Source organism: Falco biarmicus, chromosome 2, assembly GCF_023638135.1.
Source record: "Falco biarmicus isolate bFalBia1 chromosome 2, bFalBia1.pri, whole genome shotgun sequence".
NCBI classification, from domain to species: domain Eukaryota; kingdom Metazoa; phylum Chordata; class Aves; order Falconiformes; family Falconidae; genus Falco; species Falco biarmicus.
In genome coordinates this window covers 2,512,519-2,537,378 of record NC_079289.1, presented here as the reverse complement: position 1 = coordinate 2,537,378, position 24,860 = coordinate 2,512,519, and the positions used below count along the sequence as shown (strand labels likewise).

General features: G+C 48.0%; 1 protein-coding gene across 9 annotated transcripts in view; it reads right to left on the bottom strand.

Annotated features, from left to right (window-relative positions):
* The window catches only part of STIM1 (stromal interaction molecule 1), a 112,849-nt gene that overhangs the window by 55,098 nt on the left and 32,891 nt on the right, over positions 1–24,860 (bottom strand). For 7 of the 9 annotated variants that reach the window (XM_056327117.1, XM_056327116.1, XM_056327115.1 and 4 more), the window contains one exon: positions 8,613–8,746. In XM_056327117.1, the coding sequence (XP_056183092.1) occupies positions 8,613–8,746 (134 nt within the window). The remainder of the gene's footprint in view (positions 1–8,612; positions 8,747–24,860) is intronic. The other 2 variants (XM_056327118.1, XM_056327120.1) reach the window with 1 other exon arrangement.

Genomic DNA, 24,860 nt, shown 5'->3' with positions numbered 1-24,860 from the left:
GCTTGTTAACTCGTGACCAAGAGGGAACGCGGCAATGTCACCCGGCACTGTGGACTGCACGGCTGCCAACTCCCACCGGGACTGGAGGGATCAGCTGCTGCTCTGTATATTTAGCTCCGGGAGCACAGAAAGGAAAAGTGATCTCTTGCAGCTTTCCTTCAGCACACCATCACCAAAACAAACCCCCCAAGGACTCTCTGGAGGGGACGGAGCTGGCTGCAGTGAGAACACCTCTATAAACGAGCAGGGGGGAGGATGGAGGATGGGGCCATCACCTCCTTGGACGAGCTGTTCATGCATGCCACAGCCCGAGAGGCTGGAGAAGCTGGGCTGCACCCACCTGAGGAAACTTTCAAAACAGATTTTCCCTTGGTATCTTCTGGGGAAAAGATGAAAAAGAAGTAAACAGTGCAAACACAGCAAGTAAGCCAAACTGCCTAGCATCGTCTTTGGAGACAAAGGCTGGCTGCTGGTGCCGTGCAGGCGTCTCAGCCCTGCTCCTCTGACCCATGCTAGAAAACAGAGATGTTTGCAGCTGACTGCGAACCCGCAAGCTCTGTATCTGCTACCATCAGACACGTACCACTGCTAGGTGCGCTCTCTCCAACCTCCACGTGCTGCCAACCAGCACAAATCGATGGGAATTCCTGTTGCACAGACTGTAGCACACCCGGGTCCTCAGCAGCAGCAGCACTCAGGGCACTTTCAGAGCCCACGTTTGCACATCTTCTGCATGAACCTTTTTGTAGTATCATTGTGGTGGTTTGACCCAGGCTGGATGCTGGGTGCCCACCAAAACCACCCTATAAAAACCTCCTAAACCAGGCAGGGGAGAGAAAATATAGTTGTATATTTGTAGGGAGCGAGAAGGTGCCCCCTCATCTGCCTCTTCTCCAGGCTAAACACCCCCTGCTGCCCCAGCTGCCCCCATCAGACTTGTGCTCCAGCCTATTCCCCAGCTCCATTGCCCATCTCTGGACATACTCCAGCACCTCAATGTCTTCCCTGTACTGAGGGGCCCAACTCTGAACATGGGATTAGCTCTCATTTTTTACCCATTGGAGGAACTCCCCAAGATTTCACATACACAGGTAACTGTACTGAGCGTGCAGCACACTACGTATATACTAATATATGTATATATAAAGTCACCATGGGACTCCCAGATGTTGAAAACACCAGGCACAAAAACCACTGCACAAAATATCGACCTACTTGCAAACCATTCAAGATCAGCACTTACAAGTGCTAAAGACCCTGCTGATCCCATCCCTGGAGATACCCCTCCAGCCTCAGCCAGTCTGCGAACCCACAAAAAGAAAAGAAGGAAATACAGTCAACCAAGAGTCTCACCAAGTTCAGAGAGAGGCAAACCTGATCACATCATCCAAAAGCAACAGGAGCAGAACCACTGCTACACGTGAAAACCAGCGTGAGATCACTGCAGGAAGACTCAGCCTGTGAACGCTTCTTGATGTCAAGATTTCTTTTATAATTTAACAGGTTTCTGTATATAAAGAGAAGGAGCAGAATCCGAGACACATAAAAGCCAGCTCCTGCTTATCCTTCCGAAATGCCCACCCATGGGAGACCACCTCTGCGAGGGCAGTGGGGTGATGAGGAGCGCATACCTGCACAGCCATAGAGGACAGCTAAAGTATTTTGGGGACGGAATACATCCAATCCCTGCTAAAGCCACCCACTGCAGCCTCTGGCAGAAAATTACCTCCATTTTAGGATGAAAATACTTTTTCTTAGTGTCCTCTGCTCACGGCCGCCCTGGCCCCAGGTTTCCAGCAAGCGCTGGAGGCACTGGTGGAGACCCGAAGCAGAGATTCACGCCCTCTCCAGAAAAAACAATTACAGAACCATTTCAGGATTATATAACCTTTTAAAACTACATTTTAGTTCTCCACCTACCAAATCCCGTGACCAGTATGCTTTTCTCCACTCTGAAAAGGGTGAGGAGTTTGCATTGCATGGGTTTCTTGGTTAAGACAAACTTGATGTTTCAGTGGCTGAAAGCATGATCAAAAATCTGTGGTTCCATGAAAAGTGAGGGTTTTTTCTTGTTTTTTGCAGAAAGTCCAATTACAGGATCTTTGCATTCCGCACCCTGAACCTTTACATCCCTCTCACATCCCTGGATCTCAGCTCATCATCCCTCCTGAGCGCCAACTACTACCTGGGCAAGAGATGCATGCATGCACCAACACATCACGGTGTGGGTGATAAGGGGCCAACACTGACCAAGCAACTGCAGAGCTCATCACGCATCGCTTCCTTCAGTCAGCTCACCAATGTTAACATCTGAGCTACTGATTTTCATTCAAGTTGCAGAAAACTATTGCCTTCAAGCCCTCTTTTCTGCTAACAAGCCTGACCCCAGGATCAGAGGTTGAGAGGAGCCAGGGATTGATCAAAAATAACAAAGGATAGGTTTAGATTAGATATTAGGATGAGTAACAAGGAGGGATTCAGATTAGACTTGAGGAAGAAACCCTTCCCCGTGAGGGCGGCGAGGCGCTGGCCCAGGCTGCCCAGAGCAGCTGTGGGTGCCCCATCCCTGGCAGGGCTCAAGGCCAGGCTGGACGGGGCTGGGAGCAGCCTGGGCTGGGGGGAGGGGGCCCTGCCCCTGGCGGGGGGTGGGACTGGCTGGTCTTGAAGGTCCCTTCCAGCCCAAACAGTTCTGTGATTCCATAAACCATGTTTCCTTAAGAAACCAGGCTAACAGCATCCGAGAGACCTGTCAGTGTGAGCCTCCATCAGAGTCGCCCCTAAACAGCGGGAGCTGACTTTGGAGTGAGTGCGAAGAGCAGAAATAGATCACTAATTAGAAGATATCCCCGTGAGGGACAGTTCTTTCCTTTTAATCGAGGTCACTGATGTCACCTGAAACTTCACTGAAAACTCACTTCCAGAAGGGAAAAATGCAATGATGATTTAAGGACAGCATAAAGTTGTCAGACAAGATTTCTCCTATAATTAGAACATTTTAAAAATACAGTTACCTGTCTGACTCTCCCTTTCTGCCAGTCAGGTCTTTTAATCCAAACAAAACGCACCCAATAACTTTCCAGAAAGGGCCAAAATAATGATGCAAACAAAGCTCTCAACCCACCAGGGAAACACAAGTGTGGCAGCGAAGAGCTTGCTCTCCCACAGATGAGCATCCCCTGTGCAGGCGTCCCCCCACGCTGTGCTCCAGGCACAGAAACCACGTGCCATGGATGGGTGTTTCAGCACCTGCCTCCACAACCAACATCTGCAAGACCCTGAGACCCACAGTCTCTGTTGAAGCTTGCAAACACCTCTGGAGTAGACATGATTAAGCCCAAGCTTCAAAATTACCTTGGCCTTTACCTCAACAGAGGAAGCTTTTTTTTTTTACTTATTTTTAAATAATTTAAGGAATTAATATATGAAAGCAAACAGCAGAGAACTGTGGTTTATCAGGCAACTCATCAACTCAGCTCAGTATCTCTGTGCAAGGCTGATCAGTCACCAACACATTCTGTTCTGGAACTACGTTAAGATGTTAGCTCATTCTGTTCTGTCACAAATCCACTTAGTAAAAATAAAAAAAAAAAAAAACAGAAAAAAAAACCCAAAAAACAATCCCAAGTACATAATCCTACACTAAAGGGAGACTACTTAGAGCGACTGTTGGCAGCTCGGCATTACAAGAGCTTCCACCTCAACATCAGTACCCTCCAGATAGAGATGTCCTGAGGTCCTGCCCCACAGACTATCCTGTGACCCCCCGAGAGGCTCCCCAGCCTGCCCAAGCCCACCTTCGCCCCGTTGCCAGCAGGTCCCCTCAGGTCCCCAGGCAGGGAAGGGCTCGCAGCCTCTCTGGCCGTGCCCCCTGCAGCTGGCGCTCCCCCTGTCCCTGCTGTCGGGGAGGCACGAGCCCTTTGCCCTAACACGCCTTCCTGGCTCGTCGTCCGTACCCTTTTCCAAAAAGTTTACGGAAATGAAGCATGCCATACCACCCACTACGCCCGCTCTGAAGGTGGGAGCTTCGCACACTGAAAGAAGAAGGGTGTACAAAGATTAAACGTATAAGCCTTTTATGGCTTTTATTTGAGCCTCTTGCATTCTTTCAAATAGTATCTCCAGCAGCTGTCCCACCACCAAAGGCAGGGAGTTAAAACACAATTACAGGGTGCACACAGGGGTTAAAGCTGATAACCTTGAATGCAGAGAAGCCAAGTGCTCAGGCAGTAGCTGGCTCGCCAAGGAAGATTCTCGAAATACCTTTTTCAGTGGCTTCAAAGCCTTTACTGAAAGTTTAATTTAATTCAACTTTAATAAAAGTTTCAAGCTTAGCAGAGGTAAAGCTTGCAACTGTATTTATAGAATCATAGAATTGTTTAGGTTGGAAAAGACCTTTCAGACCACCAAGTCCAACCGTTAACCCAGGACTGCCAGGTCCACCAGATACAACTTGGGGTCACTACAACATTTTGTCAATAAGTAAAACAGGTATCAATACTAACTCACTGCCAGCCACAGAGACCTACCTACATGTGCACACAAGCGTCTACCACAGAGAGCAATATTTGCATATGAAATGCACAGCACACTCGTTGAGAATGAAAGGGAAACCAGGGAAAAACTTGTCAATTCTCAGAAAAGATGCATACTTAAAATATTGAGTTAACTGCGAACTGTGGTTTCTATTTTATTTTGCTTGTTTCCTTCCATCTTGAACCCAAAGATGATCATCACAGACCACCTCTGAAAAGCAGCGGGTTAGCAGGAGGGAAAGAGCCATCACAACAACCACCACAGAGATGTCCTTGTTTTCATTTACAAGTCAGACGTGCACCATCTCGCTGTGATGCATGCTTCCCAGCGAGCCCCTGCGAGGAGAAGCACCTCTGCTCCTGCCCGTGTGCCATTGGGCCATCCTGGCTGCACCTGGCCAGTGACTCACCACAGTCACCGCTCCTTGGGGTTTTGGTGTTTGACAGGCTCGGCTTAAACACCGTCTGCCTTTGCCAGCCTGCGGGTTTCCTCCTCCCGCCAGCAAAATCCCACACTAGAGCAGGCACTGACAGTCAGAACACATTTCTCATGGCAGAGCCTGGTGCTGGGCTGCACTTGGGGCTGGAAGGAGAAGGATGGGTTTGTTGGCAGCATTTTAATGCCCAGGTAAATTATAGGAAGGAAGCCATTTAATACAGGCTGTCTCAATTAGCCACAACAAACTTTTAGAAAAAACATAAGACTTCTTAGATTAAAAAAAATCCACATTTATCCACTTCTTCAAACTACCCATGTCCAACCATCAACAGCAGACGGAAGAGAAAAAAAGCTTTTTCCATTAAACAACAGAAACACCATCATCTCCTTCCTTCCTAAGGAGAACCACCACCTTTTGCTGGGAAGCTTGTGACAACTGCAAAATTCCCCCAAATACAATTCAGACACAAAAAGAGCTCAGAACATGACACTAGAGATGCCAGAAGCAGTGAGGGGTGCAGCGGTGGCTGCGGTGACCCCAGAAGAGCCCCTGGGCGCTGGTGAGGGCTAACCCATGACATAAGGGCATGCGGGGTGTCTGCACTCCGCTTCCCTGCAGAGCGGATCTCAGGGAAGGGAGCCAGGGATCAACACGACAACGAACCCCACTCAGATGAGCAGGGCGAGGTAACAGCTGCAGGCAAAAGCAATGCGGGAATCAACGACCCCTGGAAGCAGATGGCAAAGGGCAAGGGGTAGCAACCGGTAAGGGCTGGGGGAAAATTAACAGGAGACTACTGGGAGCACCCAGGAGCGGGGAACACTGCGAGACCCCTCAGCCGCAACATGCAACAGTCCGACCACCAAGTCCAGCAACAGCGTCCCAGCGGCTCTGCTTCTAATGGGCACGAAGGGATAACACACACACACCAGAAGCTGGAAAAGAGCTGCTGGGACCAAGACAGGCGATGGCAGGGGCTCTGGCATGGCTGCCATCCAGCTACAAGGGGTTTGAAGACTGCTGAGCAATGGCAGCAAGGCAGTAATTCTGAAGCCTTTTAGAAAAATAAATTTTATTACTCATACAATGGCAATATCTATACATGAAAGGAACTGACAGTACAAAGGCTTCGAACCTATAATACTGTTACTGACTGTGCAGGAAGTTCTAAACTAGTCCACTGGGACAGAGGGCAAGATTTGCTCAGAGACACATAAAAATTGCTAGTTAATGGCCAACCCTAACAACATACGGCTTATCCTCAATTTAATAACAGGCAAGTAGGATGCGCTGAGTGAATTGATTTGCCTGCAGCTACCCCAGGAGTCAGTGGGAGAGGCAGAGCTGCAGCTCCAAAGCAATTCTGAACTGAGAACCCGCCTCCAGAGAACACATCAAATTTTAGGAAATGCAATTGAAAGCTTTTCATTTGTTTTAATTACTCCATAAAGTGGGATTTAGGCAAAGGGAACGGCACTGCAACCCGGCAACAGCCAACCAACACCGCTGGCTCCTCATAAACAGGGTGCTCGGCTCCCGGCTGCTGTGCCATGTCCCTGGAGACTGTCGCTGCCCCAGAAACCGAAGGGCCCTTGTGATGGCTGGGTTCGCCCAATAAACTGAACTGCTGCATTAGTTTGGGTGGGGGATTTAACCTCCCTGGACTGCTATTTCTTTACCTGAGAAGCAGAAATAACACACCCTAGAGAAGGGCTATGAGGACAGCGGCTCTCAGGACAGCTGTCACACGCCTTCAGTTTGCCATCTGCATCAGAATGGGTGCAAAAAGAGATGCCTTTTGGTCCACAAGCAGAAGGTCACAATTCTGTAAATTCCCAACCCCACAGAGACTATATCAGGCTTTCCCACAAACTGTACAAACACATACCACCGTCTCCATCAGGCAAAGGCCTGAGGATGCATTCAGCAGAGCTCCACAGTGCAACACAGGCAGCTGCCAGCCCCACCACCTACCTCCAGTCTGGTGCACGCTGGGTGCTGGGTCACCAACAGCAGTGATCCCAGCAGCTCCCAGCTTGCCTCCTTCCAGGGCCAAGAATTCAGATCATTCAACAACCCTTGCTCCCAGCACAGCCCTGCCTCAGTTTTGGGACATGGCATGAGACTTTTGTCTCTACCCTTGAAGCAGCTCATGTAGCTCTAGAGCCATCCATTGTCCCCCTGAGCCCAGTGACATGCAGCATGCCCCTAGCTGGGCAGTGGTTTTGCTGTGGATTGAGGGATTAGGAAAACTGCCCCTCTGCTCTGCCCTGCTCTGCTGAGACCCCCCCACAGCGCTGCGTCCAGCTCGGGGGTCCTCAGCATCAGAAGGACACGGACCTGTTGGAGCGGGCCCAGAGGAGGCCACGGAGCTGGTCAGAGGGCTGGAGCCCCTCTGCTGTGGGGACAGGCTGGGAGAGCTGGGGCTGTGCAGCCTGGGGAGGAGAAGGCTGCGGGGAGACCTTAGAGCAGCTGCCAGTGCCTGGAGGGGCCGACAGGAAAGCTGGGGAGGGGCTTTGGGCAAGGGCAGGGAGTGGTGGGACAGGGGGGAATGGCTTGAAGCTGAGAGAGGGGAGATTTAGGTTGGACATGAGGAAGAAACCCTTCCCCGTGAGGGTGGCGAGGCGCTGGCCCAGGCTGCCCAGAGCAGCTGTGGGTGCCCCATCCCTGGCAGGGCTCAAGGCCAGGCTGGACGGGGCTGGGAGCAGCCTGGGCTGGGGGGAGGGGGCCCTGCCCCTGGCCGGGGGTGGGACTGGCTGGTCTTGAAGGTCCCTTCCAGCCCAAACCCTTCTGTGATTCTATGAACTGGGACCTAGAGAACTGCCTGTGACTGGCAGCAGATCCCTTCACCAGTCTGTTTTCTTTTAGCCTCCAAAACTTTGACTTTCTTATTTAGATGCCAGTATCTTTACAAGATGGAATTCCTCACCTGGCACAGAGCCATGGAAACAAGCATCCACTGCAACTGAGGCAACATTATAAATAAACAGCTTTCCTTTTTCTAGTAGTCACTTATCTCTGTTGGTGCTTATGTAAGAAATCAGGAATTTTATTTCTCTTTAATAAAGTTATCAGCTAAAATCTCCCAAGGCCAAGACAACGAAAGAATTGTTCCTTTTTTCAGCAGTATGCATATATGTACTGTAACTGTTTCAGCTGGGTTGGTGAAAGAACGTAGTAAACACTGTAATGTGACGGTGACAGGAGCCAGTGTATTTACTCAACAGTGTCAGAGAGGCTCGATCAGAATTCAGAGGTGGTTCCCAACCCCACAATTAAAAAAGGAATGAACTAATAACAACAATCATGTAAACCAATCTCTTTGTCTTTAAGTGTTGGAGTAAATTGATAATACCTTGTCGGTAGAAGAAGATTAAGTGGCTAAAAAACGCCAGACCAGAGGGAAATCCATACACACTAAAGATTACAGTACTGAAATGCACCGTTTGGATCAGAAACTTGGCTCAAGATGATACGTTGCTTCCTCTGCCAGACGAAGAGATAGGCAGCCAACAGCCTAAGAGTTTGCACACCTGAATTTCAGGCACCCTGCCACATCAGCAATACCTGTAACAGGACAGCCCTCTGCAAAAGCAGAGTGCTGCGTGGGAGAAGGACAGCAAAGCAGCCCAGCACTAACCTCGTCACTCTCCTCTACGTCCACGTTGCCATTGGCATCATCATCCATCTGCTTGTGGATGTTGCGGACAGCTTCAAAGCTGAGCTGCTCATCTTCATCATGGCACAAGGGCTTGTCAATGCGGCAGAATTCTGCTGAGGAAGAAAACACCAACGTTAGGTAGCCTGTACCAAAAATATTGTGAACGTGTTTTCTCACTAAGCTTCTTGTGTTTGAAAAGCGCTCGCTGAGCACTGGAGAAAGCATCCCAGTGCTGTCCTTCACAGCAGGGGTATGTCCAACAGCCAGCGTCCTAAGAAATCCCCAACAGCAAAGGGTAGGTCATGGCCTCAGCAAGGCTGCTCTTCTCCAGGTCAACTTCTCACCATTTCCACCGCCCTGGGCCTCCCAGTGCGCCGAGGGCAGGTTGCACAGCTGGGGCTTTCTCCTACCCATGCCATGCCCACCAGTGCCTGCTGGCAGGGGCAGCAGAGGACTGCAGCTGTTATTTTACCTCCTATTTCACAAGATTCATTCCTCACTTGGAGATTGTTAGTGTTGGCACAGCATCTAGGCAGGACATTTTGAGAGTAAGAGTAGTATGTTTATACAACACATCCATTTAAAAAGTTAGCTTTCTTCCTGATTATGAAACGGATTTCTGTGCCTAGCTATCACATATTTTTCTGTTTCAAGACTAACACTTTAAATTTTGCTGCACGCCTGAGTACACATTAAGTACCAAATGTGGCCGATCCATCTTCCCACGGCACTGCCACGTGGCAACACGTGACTCACCGTGACGACCGCAGACCAACTGCAGCAGAGCTGTCTCTGTTGGTGCAGAGACAATTGCACACATGCCAGGCACTGAAAATAGCCCCCAAAAGTGAGCTCGTTGTATGACACACACTAAGAAAAACCCTTTTGTTTCACAGAGGTTATACCAGATTCACGTAAGCAGATAATGACTATGAATTATCCAGGGGTGACTGCTCCAAGATCGCTGTGCAACCAGTTTAATAGCTCCTGGCCCAGTTCCCATTAGAAAGGTTTCCTGTTCAAAAAGTTCAGACTGAATCCCTAGGAATTTCAGCAGAAAAGTCCAAATTACGTATGAGCTCAAACGAAACTCTAAGATGATCCTCTCAACGTAAGACAAACTTATTTATAGGAAAAGTAGATGTATTTTCTCCTCCTGCTGCTACCACACACACTGTATCTGCTGCAAATAGCTGGGCATGCACTTACCTTGCTACTTAATGATCATTTGGACTATCCACCTCTCTGACACATCTCCACACAACCAGCAAGTACTTGGATTCACCATCAATACAAAAGACTTTTGAATATTAAATCCAGAGAAGTTTTAAAATATTATTTCATTTATTTTAGCACATACTACACAATCCCTATGGAAAAAAGATTCCCAAGAGGCCTTTGGGCTTCCTCTAATCAGAGGTTCTAACAGAACATATGCCACCTACTACATTTAAAAATGCACTCAGTCATTTTCCTTGTGAAATTGAGGACTCGCACTACCAGACCTGCCTGCCAATAGCCCTGCTTTGGTCCTGCCCCTGGGGAGGAACAAGCCCCGGCACCAGCACAGGCTGCGGACGCCCGGCTGGAAAGCAGCTTGGCAGAGAAGGTGCTGGTGGGCACCAAGTTGACCATGGCCAAGGGTGGTCAAGGGTGTCCAGGGCTGCATGAGGAGGAGCACGGGCAGCAGGTCAAGGGAGGGGCTCCTCCACGGAGAGACCTGGGGCTGTTCAGCCTGGAGAAGAGAGAGCTCAGGGGGATCTCACCCATGTACATTAAGACCCGCAGGCAGGTGCTAAGAGGATGGAGCCAGGCTCTTCCCAGTGGTGCCCAATGCCAGGACCAGAGGCCATGGGCACACACTGGAACATAGTAGGATCCTTCTGACTATTGGGAAAGACTTTTCTCTGCGAGAGTGCCCAAGCCCTGGCAGAGGCTGCCCAGGGAGCGTCCATTCTTTGAGATACTCAAAACCATCTGGACATGGTTCCAGGCAATCAACTCTGGATGGCCCTGCTTGAGCAGGAGGTTAGCACCAGATGGACCCCAGAGATCCCTTCCCACCTCAACAAGTCTGATTCTGTAATTTGAGTCTGTAATAGCACCAATCTCCATATGCCGGTCAGTGTTAAAGAGGCATTTGGACAATGCCCTTAATACCATGCCTTAATCTCCTGAAGTGGTCAGGCAGTTGGACCAGATGATCATTGTAGGTCCCTTCCACCTGAAATAAGTTTATTCTGTTCTAAATGTCAGTAAGCACAGAGCCTTCCACATGGAAGAAACCAGACTGATTCCAGCTGGTGCCATGTACATTTATAGATTTCACTTCTGCACTGGTTAAAATAACCCCACAAAAACAACAAAAACCTCCAACCAAACAAAAACCACCACCACCTCCAAACAACCCCAAACCTCCAGAAAACAAACCAAAAAACCCACACAAACCCAAGCTAAACGAATTACACAAACACAACCCCGCTGTGCTTCATACAGCTGTTCCAGGTGCAGGTTTTGCTCCTGCAAGTAGGTTAATGTTAGAGGAGAACACACTGCCAATCTAGAATGGAAACAAAGAACAAATGCAGTGAACATACACTAAGGGAGCAGACAGAAGCATATATACAAATACAAATATTGTTGTTTTGCCACTGATTTACTAGAATTTAAGTGTCCGTGCGAGCCAGCTTAAATATTTGTGATAACACAGTACAAAAAACCCAAACAAACTACAATACCATATAAACATAAGCCTGTTTTCCTACCTTTACCTGTTGTTTTTCCTTACCTCCTGCCCCCACACTAAACACGACTGAAAACCAGCTTTATAATGTATGCATCCCTAATCAGGAGGCTGAATATAGCACTGGGATTTTAATTTTGAGGAACACAGACCAAGGATGAAGATTTTAATATCTGCAGCAGAATAAAATATGTTCTTTAAAGTCACGTTCTGCTTAAAACAAAGTGACTCAAAAAACACTGAAACGGACGTCAGAGCATTAATCAAATCAGACCAAGCTCTTAATTTTGGCATGCAACAGTACTTCCTGGTGTGTTTTCATATACACAATTCAAGATTCAAGGTCTTAGCTACAGATTTTGCACTAGCATCTTTCAAATACTAAACTAATTTTATATACTGATGCACATTGTCATACACTATAAATTGAAAGGGAGTTTTGTGGGGTTTTGTTTTTTAAGTAAGATACCCTGCTCAGACTACCGAGCTTTTGTGCTATGTTCAGGAGATCCGAACAGCTGATCATCATTTAGTGCTTCAGAGAAAAGAGAGCTCCTTCAAGGCGCTTGAAGGACCCAAGAAAATTCCCCTGTAAACAACTGCACCTTATGCATGCATGCTAAAAATTGCCATCATTAAATATTCAAATCCATTAATGCTTTGCTAATAACAATGATTAAGTGTGGATAACTGTCATTGCACCACACACACCCGCCCTGCGCCCTGCTGCCCCAAGGCCGGGAGTCTAGAGCACTTATTACTTCCCCTAGGAAAGAGCAAAAGCCCTTGAAACTACAAACCAAAAAACCTGAAAAACCCTAAAATTCCATGGCTAATCTATCCTTTAGAGCTTTTTAAGAAGAACATACTTCTAATCTCCACCACTGCGGTAAAAATTGGTAGATAAGCCCTTAAACCCTCTGACAGCAAGCAGCTCTTCTGGTGCAACCCTCCAACTTCCTGGCATGACTTCACTGCACGCACCCTGATCATGCACAATGTGGATCAGAATGGGTTTTGTTCATACCTAAAAATCTCTCTTCTTCAAACCTGGTGAGCAAACCATCCCAGTGGGTTCTTCAACTCCGGCCCCGTGGCTCAGTGCCACTGCAGGCAGAGCTGCCGGCAGCCCACACCAATGCCAGCACACATCCCCAGTGCCCGCAGCCTCAGCGCTGCTCTAGAGCAGCACAGAAAGCCTTGCCACCAATACATGCAGAGCGTCAGCCACACCACCTCTCCAAAGTGGCCTTTGGTAACCCTCAGACAAACCGCATTTCTCAAGGGGAAGCAGCCGTTTTTGTTACAAAAGCAGGTTTTTAAAAATGGGCTTTCTGACATGAAACCCCACTCACCCTTTAGGGACATGCAGACGAATTGATCTCACAACTGAACGCTGGGAGAAGACATGCTGTACAATCTACCGCTGCAAAATAGCACCGACGAGAAATCAGGCAGCAGGGATGCACACGTGTGCATCAGGGAGCATGGGCCATGTAGGCAACATCACCATGACAGCTCTTGACTGGCTTCGTCCCAACATTAGCTATGGCTGTTGATGCTTTCGACATCAATCTCACCAGAAGAAACTCCCCCTTGCATACATCTGGCTGAGCAGAAGCCCACATTAATGAGTAAGACTCACCCACGCTTCGCCCACCAAGTTGATGTGAGGTGTACCTGCCATGGCCAGAACAGCCCCAAACCATGCTCAGCACCTTTGGGATACAACACACCCCTCCAGCACCCCGCTCTTCCATCCACCCCATATCTGGCCACTTGGGGGGTTGGGTTTTCTTTAGTGACTTTTTTCTAGGACATTCTGATCAATGACAAAATATTTTTGTATCAGAGCACTTCTGCAAGTTTTGACAGGCCTGGGACCAGCATAATTTGGCCTGAATTTATAGGTTTACTTTCATCATTGGCAAGGAGTTATTATTCAGCACAATCCCCTTCTTCTACCTTCTTTAGTTATGGAAAAAATCCCAGGAGAAAATGTAAAATAGTTTAGCTTCAAAAAAGCCAGACCCAGCATGCCTCCCTGCAGCAGGGCATGCTAAGAGGCCACGTGCTGCTTTATTTCAAATGCAAAGATTCAACAAGCTCCACCAAATTACTTTATATTAAAAGCCATTTTTCTCTCTGGTCCAAATTACCTCGCGCCCTATTGCTTGCTGTCTGTTTATCCTTTGCTGTCTTCAGTTATAAAAAATGTAAAATTACCTAGAACTTAATAAATCAGATTCTTTCAAGTTTTCCTATGATAGCACCACACATAAAGCATCTGTAAAAAACAGAAAAAAATTAAGAAAAGGTCATAAAAGGAGTGATTCCTCCCTCCACTGGCGCATCGCTGTGCCCCAGTTGCTGGGCACAGAGTTGCATCCCCATGCTGGCTCCCAGGACCCAAGCACAGCTTAAGCAGACCCTCTCAGGTCCAGCACAGCAAATACTGTGCTTGGGGCACTAGCCAGAAGGCTCTGTCTAAAGTTTTGGGTTTCTGCATTCATTAGCTGAAGAAGAAGAAATAAGCACTGAAACATGCTGCTCCTGCTGACAGATAGAGAAGGATGACTCGGACAATGGGGGAGGCTACTTGAGCGCTCCTGAAGAGGGAGGGCTGGTGTCCTGCTGCTTCGCAAACCTCAGGAAGTTTATTCTGCGCTAACTCATGGTTGTCCGTGTTGCCGAGAGAATCCACCAACCCTATAAACTGGTGACCCAAACCAGTGAGCAAGCTGAGAAAGCTCTCCCTTTCCCAGCAGGGCTGTCCTCCACAGTTGCTCATTGCCAGTCACCATAGGAAGCTGGTGGAGATCGGGGACACCTGGACTCATGGAGCCTGTGGTTGGACCTGGGAAAAACATCCGGTACAGCAACACACAGCAACCAAAGCAGCAGCCAGGGACAACACCATGGTGTGAGAAACGATGGCAGTTCAGGAGGTGAAGTCAGCACTTCCCTGCTCGGGTGTGCCAGGAAGCCTCTATTATTCCATTACACCTTCCGGGGCAGCAAGAGGTGTAGGACTGAGTAACGGCACTGCATGGCCACAACATCGCCCGACTACTTCACAGCAAACTGGGCGAAGCAATCTTTCATCTGCATAATTTTTGTTGATTTTAATTGGCCAGGGAGAGGAACATGGCAGGACTATTTTAAATATTATTGGATGCCCTAACATTGTTTTGCACACATCTGGTTTTCCTCTCCTACCCTGCAAGAATTTTCTTCATAGTTATTGCAAAATGAGCTCAGAACTTTGGGCCGGGCCTTTTCTGCGATGATTTGTCATGCTGATCTCACTGACAGAGCGCAAGAACACAGGATGGTCATTGTAATTATACAGCCTTTGGACTTGACTTCAGAAGGAAAAATCAGGCTAAAAGATATCTCCCAAAATATTACATGATCATCTCATTCTGAGCCTGTGCTTATTATTATAGCAATGGTTGTAGCAACACTCCAGCAAACTTCAAATTATAGGAAGGGAAAGTCATGTTATTATAAAACAAGAGTGGTTTCGTTCATATTAACACCCTCATAATCACCTAACTCGAGCCCCAAACTATGTCTGTCCATGCAGCCCGTCCAGCCTCCAGGTAAGAAAACACATGTATTGAAGTGATCTCGCCCAGATTTCTTGCAGCCACAAGGAGAACCCCTAGGTATTCTAACACAAATGCTACAAATGAAGCACGACTGTGAAAGTGGCAGAAAGCAATGAAGCAATGGTGGCAAGAACTGACGTGTTGATAACCAAGCAGGCAATCAACAGCAATCAAGCTAGTAAACAGAGAGGAATTTTCTGTTTGCTTCAAGGCCAGAAAAAGCCTGAATAAGGGCACAAGTGATTTAATCAGCAGAAAACTCTGAACCGATAACAGAATGGTCATGAGGTTTCACCAGACAGCGGAGCCATTCCCCTTTGTTATCTCAACGGGAAGACAGACTGCAGCTGCAAAAATACCCAAAATGAAGCAACAAAGACCAGGGCCAGCAACCTTGCCTAAGATTTTTAGAAGATTAAAGCAAAAAGATCATACCCTAACAACCCTGGTCTCCCAGCAGGAGACAAAAAAGACCTATCCAAAAGCCAGATCATGACCTAAGTTCCTCTTGACAGGCTGATAATGTAATGAGGGCTTAACAGCCAGGATGCCTTGCCCTCCCCGCCACAATGATGCTCCATGTCAGGCCATTCCAGATACAAGGTGTGGCACCTCCAGTGAGTGAAGGCCTTGAAATGAGTGTGAAATTGGTTTTAAATAATATCTCCCTCTTCTGTAAAGCCTAGAGATTTTTGCTACAGCAGTTTCTACAAAAAGATACTTGCTGTCTGGTCCTCATCACATGTCTTGGTTGCCCTTAGGTGGCAGACCACGCCGGAATTTAGGGGTGTAGACCTCTGGAGCTGACACCATCATCTCCACTCGACCCTCCCACCCCACCTCTCCGAGTTATCAGGATTCTTTTGTCTCTTCATCCTGCTGCTTTGTGCCTCCAGCCCTGTTCTTTATCTCTCCATTATCATCTGGTAATAGCTACCATCTGTCCTTCCTTTCAGAACCAGAAGTCCCTTTTCAGGACACCCCATGGGAGGGACAGACGGAGATGATGGCCTGCTAGCCTTGGCACTATCTCACATGCCATCTTTACATCCCTGCTCCTGCCATTGTTCTGCACTCCCACCCACCCACCATCACCCCTCAGGGCTCCCTCTCTCCCACTTAAGGTATTCTGCAATCTCCCATGCAATCTCCTACAAGCAGACTGCTCCGGGGCCCCGCTGCCAGCCCACGGGGTGCAACCACCTAGATTATCAACAGAGGCTTGGGCCTAAATGCTAGAGCAGAATAGGCAGAGCTGAAGTGATGTCCACCATGGAAAGCACTTTGGGTTGGGTTTATGAACAGATTAGAATGACCATGTCTTATGAAACATCTTAGGAGAAATGACACTTTCCAGTTCTACCCCTTCTGCTGCAACTACCCTGTCAGCCCCAGCCTGCTCCAAAAAGACAAAAGAGGCAGTGACACAAAGTGGAATACAGAGAATCCAGCTTAAACATCAGAAAAGACCTACTCTAAAAGATGTCAAGACTGGCACAGGCTGCCCAGAGAGGGTGTGGAGTCTCTCCATCCATGGAGACAGTCAAAATTCAACTGGACATGGCTCTGGACAACCTGCTCCAGGTGACTCTGCTTGAGCAGGGCTGGAGAGGACTATCTCCAGAGATCCCTGCCAGCCTCAGTGACTGTAACATTATTTTGTTCCAGACCTTTGGTTTCTCATAGGAGTTTCTCTCTAATGAGAAATCTGTTTGTTTAAAGTTCTCAATTTTCTTCTGCAAGGTGGTATTACCATTATCATTTATTATTATTATTACAGTCCTCTCTGCTGAGACCCCCCCTGCAGCGCTGCGTCCAGCTCAGGGGTCCTCAGCATCAGAAGGACACGGACCTGTTGGAGCGGGCCCGTCGGAGGCCACGGAGCTGGTCAGAGGGCTGGAGCCCCTCTGCTGTGGGGACAGGCTGGGAGAGCTGGGGCTGTGCAGCCTGGGGAGGAGAAGGCTGCGGGGAGACCTTAGAGCAGCTGCCAGTGCCTGGAGGGGCCGACAGGAAAGCTGGGGAGGGGCTTTGGGCAAGGGCAGGGAGTGGTGGGACAGGGGGGAATGGCTTGAAGCTGAGAGAGGGGAGATTTAGGTTGGACATGAGGAAGAAACCCTTCCCCGTGAGGGCGGCGAGGCGCTGGCCCAGGCTGCCCAGAGCAGCTGTGGGTGCCCCATCCCTGGCAGGGCTCAAGGCCAGGCTGGACGGGGCTGGGAGCAGCCTGGGCTGGGGGGAGGGGGCCCTGCCCGGGGCAGGGGGTGGGACTGGCTGGTCTTGAAGGTCCCTTCCAGCCCAAACTGCTCTATGATTCTATGAACTAAGGAGATGATTGTTGTGGTTTAACCCCAGCCAGCAACCAGGCTCTACGCAGCCACTTGCTCAGTCCCCCTCATTCAGAGACTTGGGGAAGAGAATTGGAAAGGAATGTAAAAGTTAAGGGCTGAGATAAGAACAGTGTAACAGGTAAAGCAAAAGCTGTGCAGGCAAGCACAGCAAAGGAAGGGATCATACCCCGCTTCCCATGGGCAGGCAGGGGCTCAGCCATCCCCAGGGCAGCAGGGCTCCATCACACGTAACGGTTACTCGGGAAGGCAAATGCTATAATGCCGAATGTGCCCCCCTTCCTCCTCCTTCCCCCAGTTTATACACTCGGCATGACGTTATATGGTATGGAATACCCCTTTGGATGGTTTGGGTCACCTGTCCCAAACCCCCTGGGTTGGGGGGTGGGGAGGCTGGGCTAGATGGTCTTTATGGGTCCCTTCCAACCCAAATCATTCTCTGTATCTTTAATAATGCTGTAAAGCTGTGCCAATGCCATTGCAGCTGACTGCCTCAAGTAACACTGAGTTTTATAGAAAGAACAGACATCAGGATAGGATTAGATATCAGTTTAATTCTAAGAATTGTTATTTACGTAGCTCCACTGGCATGGCAGAAAAAAGAAAATTCTTATATTTGGGGAAAAAGATTGGTTTTTACTACTGTAAACAAGGATTCCATTTAACTTCCTTGCTCAGGGTTCCTCCCCTAAACGTTGTTGGTTTGTTGGTTTTTTGGTTTTTTTTTCAATTAAAAAAATGCCAAGCAGAAATTCATAAATTTTAACGAAGACATTAAATGGTTTTGTAAGGACTGTATCCAGAGATTATCATTCCCCCTGGAGGGGTATGGAAAATGAAAGGGAACAGGAGATACTTTGCAAGGCCACAGAGCAGCAGCATGGGGAGCAAGGCAAAAAAATGGCAGAATATTCATAGTTTTCCAGCTCTAATTACCAAACAATAGAGCCTGGCAAAGTTGCAAGAGTATACAGCCATCTCCACTGTCATAAAAGTACTCAAAGTATTTTTATACTACAAATTTACACTGTACAGCTGGATATTATTTACTAGAGAATGTTAGGCACTATGCCATGTTTAATGCATAATACTAATTCACAAATGCATGTGAAAATGCACATGTAACTTTTTGAAATTTTTTTTAAAGGTGAATTTGTTGAACAGTATTGGGATTTTAACGCATGCCTGTTTCCCCTATTTCATTTGAACTAGTTCCTTGGCAGCAGAATTCCTTCCCTGGGAGGTGCAGAGGAAGGGCACAAAGCCTTGCTCTGGAAGGCAGAAACGTGTGACTCTTGTGTGATGTGTCTTGATCTGACAGCTCACTGGTATTTGAAAGCACAGACCTCATCCATCTTTCCACCTCCTTTAGAGCCTAGGAACTCCAACTCCAGCTAGTTATTTTCATAGGGGTTTCGGCAGGTGGAAGATGACAGCCAAAGGGAGTTTCCTCACAAGCAGCCAAAAAGCATTCAGGCAGGCATCTCGCTCACCACCGCTAAATTATTCATGTCCTCTTGCTGTTGCATTACCGCCTCCTCTGAAACAGTGGGGTCTGCAGCAATCAGTTTATTACAAGTTCACTGAAGTAATCCAGTTTTCCACTTCACACAAAACCCTGCAAACTGCTTCTGTGGCACAGATCCCCAGTTCCCCAAGTAACCTTGCCCATGAGTCTTACTAGAAAACCTTCAGCTACTAAGTATTAGCAGGAGTTCAAAGACACACTTTTTTCCTTTAATGAAACAGTTTGCTTGATGCAAAAAAAGCCCCGTACCTAATGCAAATAAAACAAAACAAAAAAAAACCTAAATTAAACTAGAAAAAATGGAAATACAACCAGAGATCAGACAACTGTACCCCTAATATACTTTTAAGGAAAGTAACAATGCCCTCAGGTGTCTCTGCTGGAAGGTCCAACTAAGAATGTGCACACACCATCTAATACAGCGTTCAGAGAAACAGGCCATGCAGAATTCACAGGGCCAAATCTGCCTCCCCTGTTCTGGAAAATCCCCTGATCTCTCAGGATCAACACGACAAAACTCAGTGAGGTGAAACAGATGCAGGAGAAAGCTCTCAGTGATTCATCAAGACTCAGACACTCAACCACTTGACATTACCACCATCAGCCGAAGCCACGTACAGGAAGCAATTAAGCTGCAAAGTGACACTGCTGTACAGCTATTAGCTCTTATTAAATTAAAAATTCAAAATTTCTTCCAGAAATGGGCTTCTCTTGTTGGCACAAGCTCAGTTTATTTACTACAATTAATTCCCTCATTACTAATTGCAATCAGCCTTCTTCATCTTCTCCATGAAACAATTTACTGATTAAATATCAGTGAAGCTTCATCCCATTTCTTCCAAACATTCTCATTCTTCCCTGCAACCAGCAGCAGAGCCCTCTTTAAACCCTTGCTTCCACGCACTCCCCTCCACCACAAATCTTTGTTGTTCCACTCTTCCTCTGCAAATGCTTTGCTCTTTCCAGCTGATTAAAAACTGCACACACACCCCAACACAACAAGCTTCTTTCCCCCAGTCAGGGTGGGAAGCAGACACCCCCAAGCCCATCGCACACCCCGGGTCTCTATCAGCCTGTCCTAGCAGTGCCCATGCCCCCTCCTGCCCATGCTGTCTCAGCACAGGGTCTAACCTATTTATGAGAAATCATCACATCTCCTGCCCCCGCCACCCCCCTGGGTATGATTCTGTGCTCCCAAACCTCCCCAGAGCAGACCTCAGCGTCTTCGCTTGGGTGCTCTGGCCTCAAAGTGCCAATTTCATGTATTTCCTTCCTGATAAATGTTTTGGTTTGCTTTCTTCACATCTGAGGACTCTGTAATATTTCTCTTGGGCTGTCTAAATAAGATAGGAAAAGTTGTTTTAGTACCACCCTTGTAAGGCAAAGCGGTTTTGCCCTGAGTCAGCTAGCAAATACCATGTCAAGTCCTTCTGCAAGATGAGCAGCAAAAGCCGAAATATCCCATGGGCAGGTAATGAGCCTAAATAACTAGAGACTGGGTTACTTCATAATAATAAACTAAGTAATCTAACTGCTCACATATCCTCCCTCTTTTGTGCTGAACAAAATTAAGTAATGAAAACTAATAAACAGTGAAGGCCACTCCAATCTGACCTCAAGGACATCCTTCCCTCAGTACAACTGTCCCTTCACAGCTGATGTTCTTTAGAAGCAACTTCAGCGGAGACCAGTAAAGTTTCACTGACTAATTTAAATCTTCTAGTATTTTGAATAATTTGAAAACTGCAATAATTCAGCTAACTGTAGATACAGATCTGATACCTACTGGCATTGCAAATACCAACAGCAGAAAACACTAGTCACTGGCAAAATAAAAACCTCTCCTTCCTCCGTCTTTGTAAAACTCTTGGCTGTGTGGCTTCAGGGGGCTCCCAGAGTACCAGCATCTGCCCTTGGCAGCAATTTTTCTTTATGCTCCACTGATGCGATAATTTCCGCAAGCAACCTCTACCCATACTCCTGAAGAAATAAAGTGCAAACAATTATTCCCCCAAGAGCAAACCCTCCGAGGAAGGAAAGCTCGCTCGCCAGACCTGTGGGCACTTTGCTAAGATAAGAGTAACGGGCCGTGCCAGTGGAGGGCAGCGGGTGCGTGAGAGGGTCGCTCTGCAGGGCAATGCTCCCAGAGCGGTACTGCCTGACCCTGCTCCCAGTTGGGAACTGGGAATCTCAGGAGTCCAGCACAGGCTCAGGCACAAGCCCTGACTGGGAAACATTACTTCCCATGTATTCACCAGGAACATCAGTCTCTGAAAGACAGCATTGCTTCCAGCTCTTCCCCTCCACACCCCAAACACCCACACTCCAGCCCCTGCCACAAGCAAGTAATAAATCTCTTCGCCAGGAAGGATCTTAAACCCTCACAGATAGAACAAGCCAGCTCTTAACTTCCCATCCCATTCATCACCTTGGACAACTTCGCTCCCAGCTCCTGCAGCCCTGCTCCACTTGCTTTGTAGCCCCTTCCATTCACATAAGGTCATGTTTTGGGGAATGATATGCACAACCCTACTACGCCTACCGCAGGCACAGTGCCCAGGCGCAGCAGGCTGCAGCTGGAGCGCTGTGCAGGCGGCCCGCAGTCCCTGCACCCAAGGGGATCCAGGTCCTGTTCTCCAGGACCCAGGATCAACAACACTGCAGCTCTATAAAGAGGCAAAGAGATCATGACACGGCCAAAACCAGCCTTATGGGTAATCTAAAAGACAAGTCGGTGAGGGGTGGGAAGACATCAACATCGGTCTGAAAACCTGTACCAGACATGACTCAGCTGCTCCAGTCAGCCACAGCCCACGGTACACAGCTTTGAATGCTGGCTGCTGCACATGGTGATGCAAAACTAATAATTATTATTATTTTTTAAGTGAAAGAGAAATTGCTAGAAGTCAGGAAACCACATAATGGATGAGTGAGTCATTCCTGCCTGAAAAATTTGAGACGCCAAAGAAATCAAAGAAAAACCTACGATATTTCTGCCTTCCCATCTCATCATCCTTGACCCCCACAAGCCATTATTGCAGCAGCACTCGCCCAAAGCCAGGGATTTCCAGTCCCTGGCTCTTGGTGCTCCAGTATGTGATATATGCTGCAAAAAATACTGGGAGCAAGAAGAGCTAAAGATACATAATTTCATATTGCAAAAGAAGCAAAAATTTTGGTAGCTGTCACAAGGTCGCAGAGAAATATTTAATTCCCCTCTTGCGCTCAGAGGGTATTTATTTAATAAATGCCTAACACCTAATACAAACAATGCTAATTTTATTATTCAGGCAAGACCAGAATACAACGGTATTTACCCCAAGGCTAGTCAAAGTTACCACCAAAGCAATGCGTTATACAAGAAAGATGTCAATTAAAATTACAGAATCCTAGAATGACAAAACCACAGTCATGGAATAGCGCATAGGTAACAAGGGACCTCCAGAGCTCATCCAGGTTCAACTACCAAAGCAGGTCTAAATCAGGTCAGGTTGCTCGGGATGGAGACCCCACCACCTCTCTGGGCCCTTTCAGTGTTTGGCTGCTCCTACAGTAAATTTCCCCCTCACTAACGTCTGGTCAGGGTTCCCGTGTTGCAGCCCATGCATGCTGCTCTCCTGCCAGCACCGAGCACTTTGGGAAAGGGTCTGGCTCCGTCGCTGGACACTACCATGGGGTGACTGCAGGCAGCAGTGAGGTCTCCTCTGCCCCGGGCTGAACCGTCCCCTGTCCCCCAGCCACCATGGTGGCTCTGCTAGACTCACACCAGCACATCCACACTTTTTCTGTGCTGGGGAGCCCCAAAGTCAGCACAGCATCCAGGTGCAGCTTCATAACTGCCTGATGAAGGGGAGGACCTCCTCTCTGGACCTGATGGATCTCCTCCCACCCTCCTTACCAAAGGGCTCTCTGCCCATGGGCAACTTCTTCACCAGGATTCCCAGATCCTCTTCCACATAGCAGCTTCCCACAGAGTCAGCCTTCAGCCCGCACTGTCGAGCAGAATTATTCTGTCCCAGATGCAAGCCTTTGCATTATCTTTTATTAAGCTTCAAGTTTAACAGAAGTGCCTGACAGCCCACTTCTCCTGCTTGTCCAGGTCCCTTCAAGGGACATTTCTGCTCTCCAGCACTCCCCATGATTTGATGTGACCTGCACAGACTACAGCAATTTGCATGTGGTTGTTTCCTGGCTCAAACCCTGCTGCTGCTCGAAAGCAGAGGGTAATGCCAGAGGCATAGGGGGGACGGCGGGACAGCACCCTACACCTGTGAGCCTCAGCAACAAACCTGAAACTGACTGGCTCTATCCACCCTGGCCACAGCTAACTTTTGGAGGCCAACCCTAGGATCAAAGGAGATACAAGACTTCAGAGAACCTACAAAATTAAGGAGAGTTTAAATAAGTCTAAAGTATTCTGCAGGCTGGGAAGGAGCACCTCAATGCTGTGGTTGTGTCTCCAAAAGAAGAGAATATGCCAGACCAGCTCAAAGCTGAGCCGTTCCGCTTCTTTGCGGCACGAAGGTGGTTTTACCCCCAGTCTAAACATGCTCGTCACCAGTGTCAACCCAAGCACAAGTCAGCGCTACTCCAGCTACCTCCAAAAAGTCACATAAAGTGTGACAGAACTTGCAGAATCACGGCAACCAAACAGGCTCCAGGCAGTGCGGGTACCTGCAGCTGCTCCCCAGCCCTTGCTGCCACCACAGCCATGACACAGGCCGTCCCGTGCAACCACCCCACAGACACAGCACGAGTGGGTCAGCCGCTGGCCCCGCTCCATGGCACAGCTCCCCAAGGAGCCCCACAACTCACTGGCACCTCGGGAGATGCAGGAGGGAGCTGGCACAGGGCAGACTGGCTGTGGTGGCTAGAACACTGCTTCCAAGGGCTGCCCCAAAGCACCCTTGCAATGTGTTATTTCAAAAACTACCAACTGCAAGCCAAGCATGAAGTGCAAAGTGGAGCATCGCTTGGCGCACAGGCTTTCATAAACCCTTATGGCAAAGTGATCCTTCAACATGCAATACTCTTCTTCAAAGTAAAGGCTTCAGGACCCGTGGGACACTTAGTAAAGAGCATCCACAGGGCACTGTGAGGCAGGGGCTGGGGCAGGCAGTAGCTCGTATCATGGAGGACCACGCATGCTCCTGCAGCCAGCCTGCTCCAACCACAGATTTCTGCCAAAGTAAACTTTTTCCCTTATCACTCACACTCCTAACTCAATTTTCTTCTCCTTCAAACAGGCTATTTCAGGGCAGGTCACTGTCTCCTGAATTATGTCATCCCCACAGTGACGCAACCCAACCGATTACATCAGCTGACACTGAAGTACAAGAATGTACACGCAAGTAAATCAGGTCAAAAATGCACTCTACCCCATGATTTTTGCCTTTAGCTAGAATAGTGGCAGTCTGACTTTCTTGTTTGGTTTGTTGCTGCTTTTTTTTTGTTGTTGTTGTTAAAATTTGATCCTTATTACTAATATTAAGACTGCTTCAAAAAGTTATCTGCAAAATTTGGAGGTTATTTCTTCATTCTAATTGGGTTCACATTCAATTCCTTGTAGACACATCAGTCTAACTGAGAAAAGCAGTTGCAAGCAGCAGCAAGTTTAGGCACAAAAAGCAGCTTTTGCATTGCAGCTACTTGTACTTCTAATACTTGGATAGTTCTACTATTTGGATATCGAAGGGTATGTAACTTTCTTGTATCTTCACGCATACAACTCCTACTGCTCTCATCCATTACACACAACTAAGAGGCATCAGGAAACACTGAGACAAGATGAGGCACCATTATTTGGTGCAGGACAACCTGCTGCAGGTGACCCAGTGCAAGCAGGGGGTGCAGAGCACAGTTCCCATAAAGCAACTTCTTGACCCTGTGCTCCTTTTGGCTTCCCAGATGATTCAGACAAGCATTTCTAATGGTCTCCCTGACATAACATGTAATGAAACATGTCAATAAGCAAGGGAAGGATATGGGCATAACCAGATG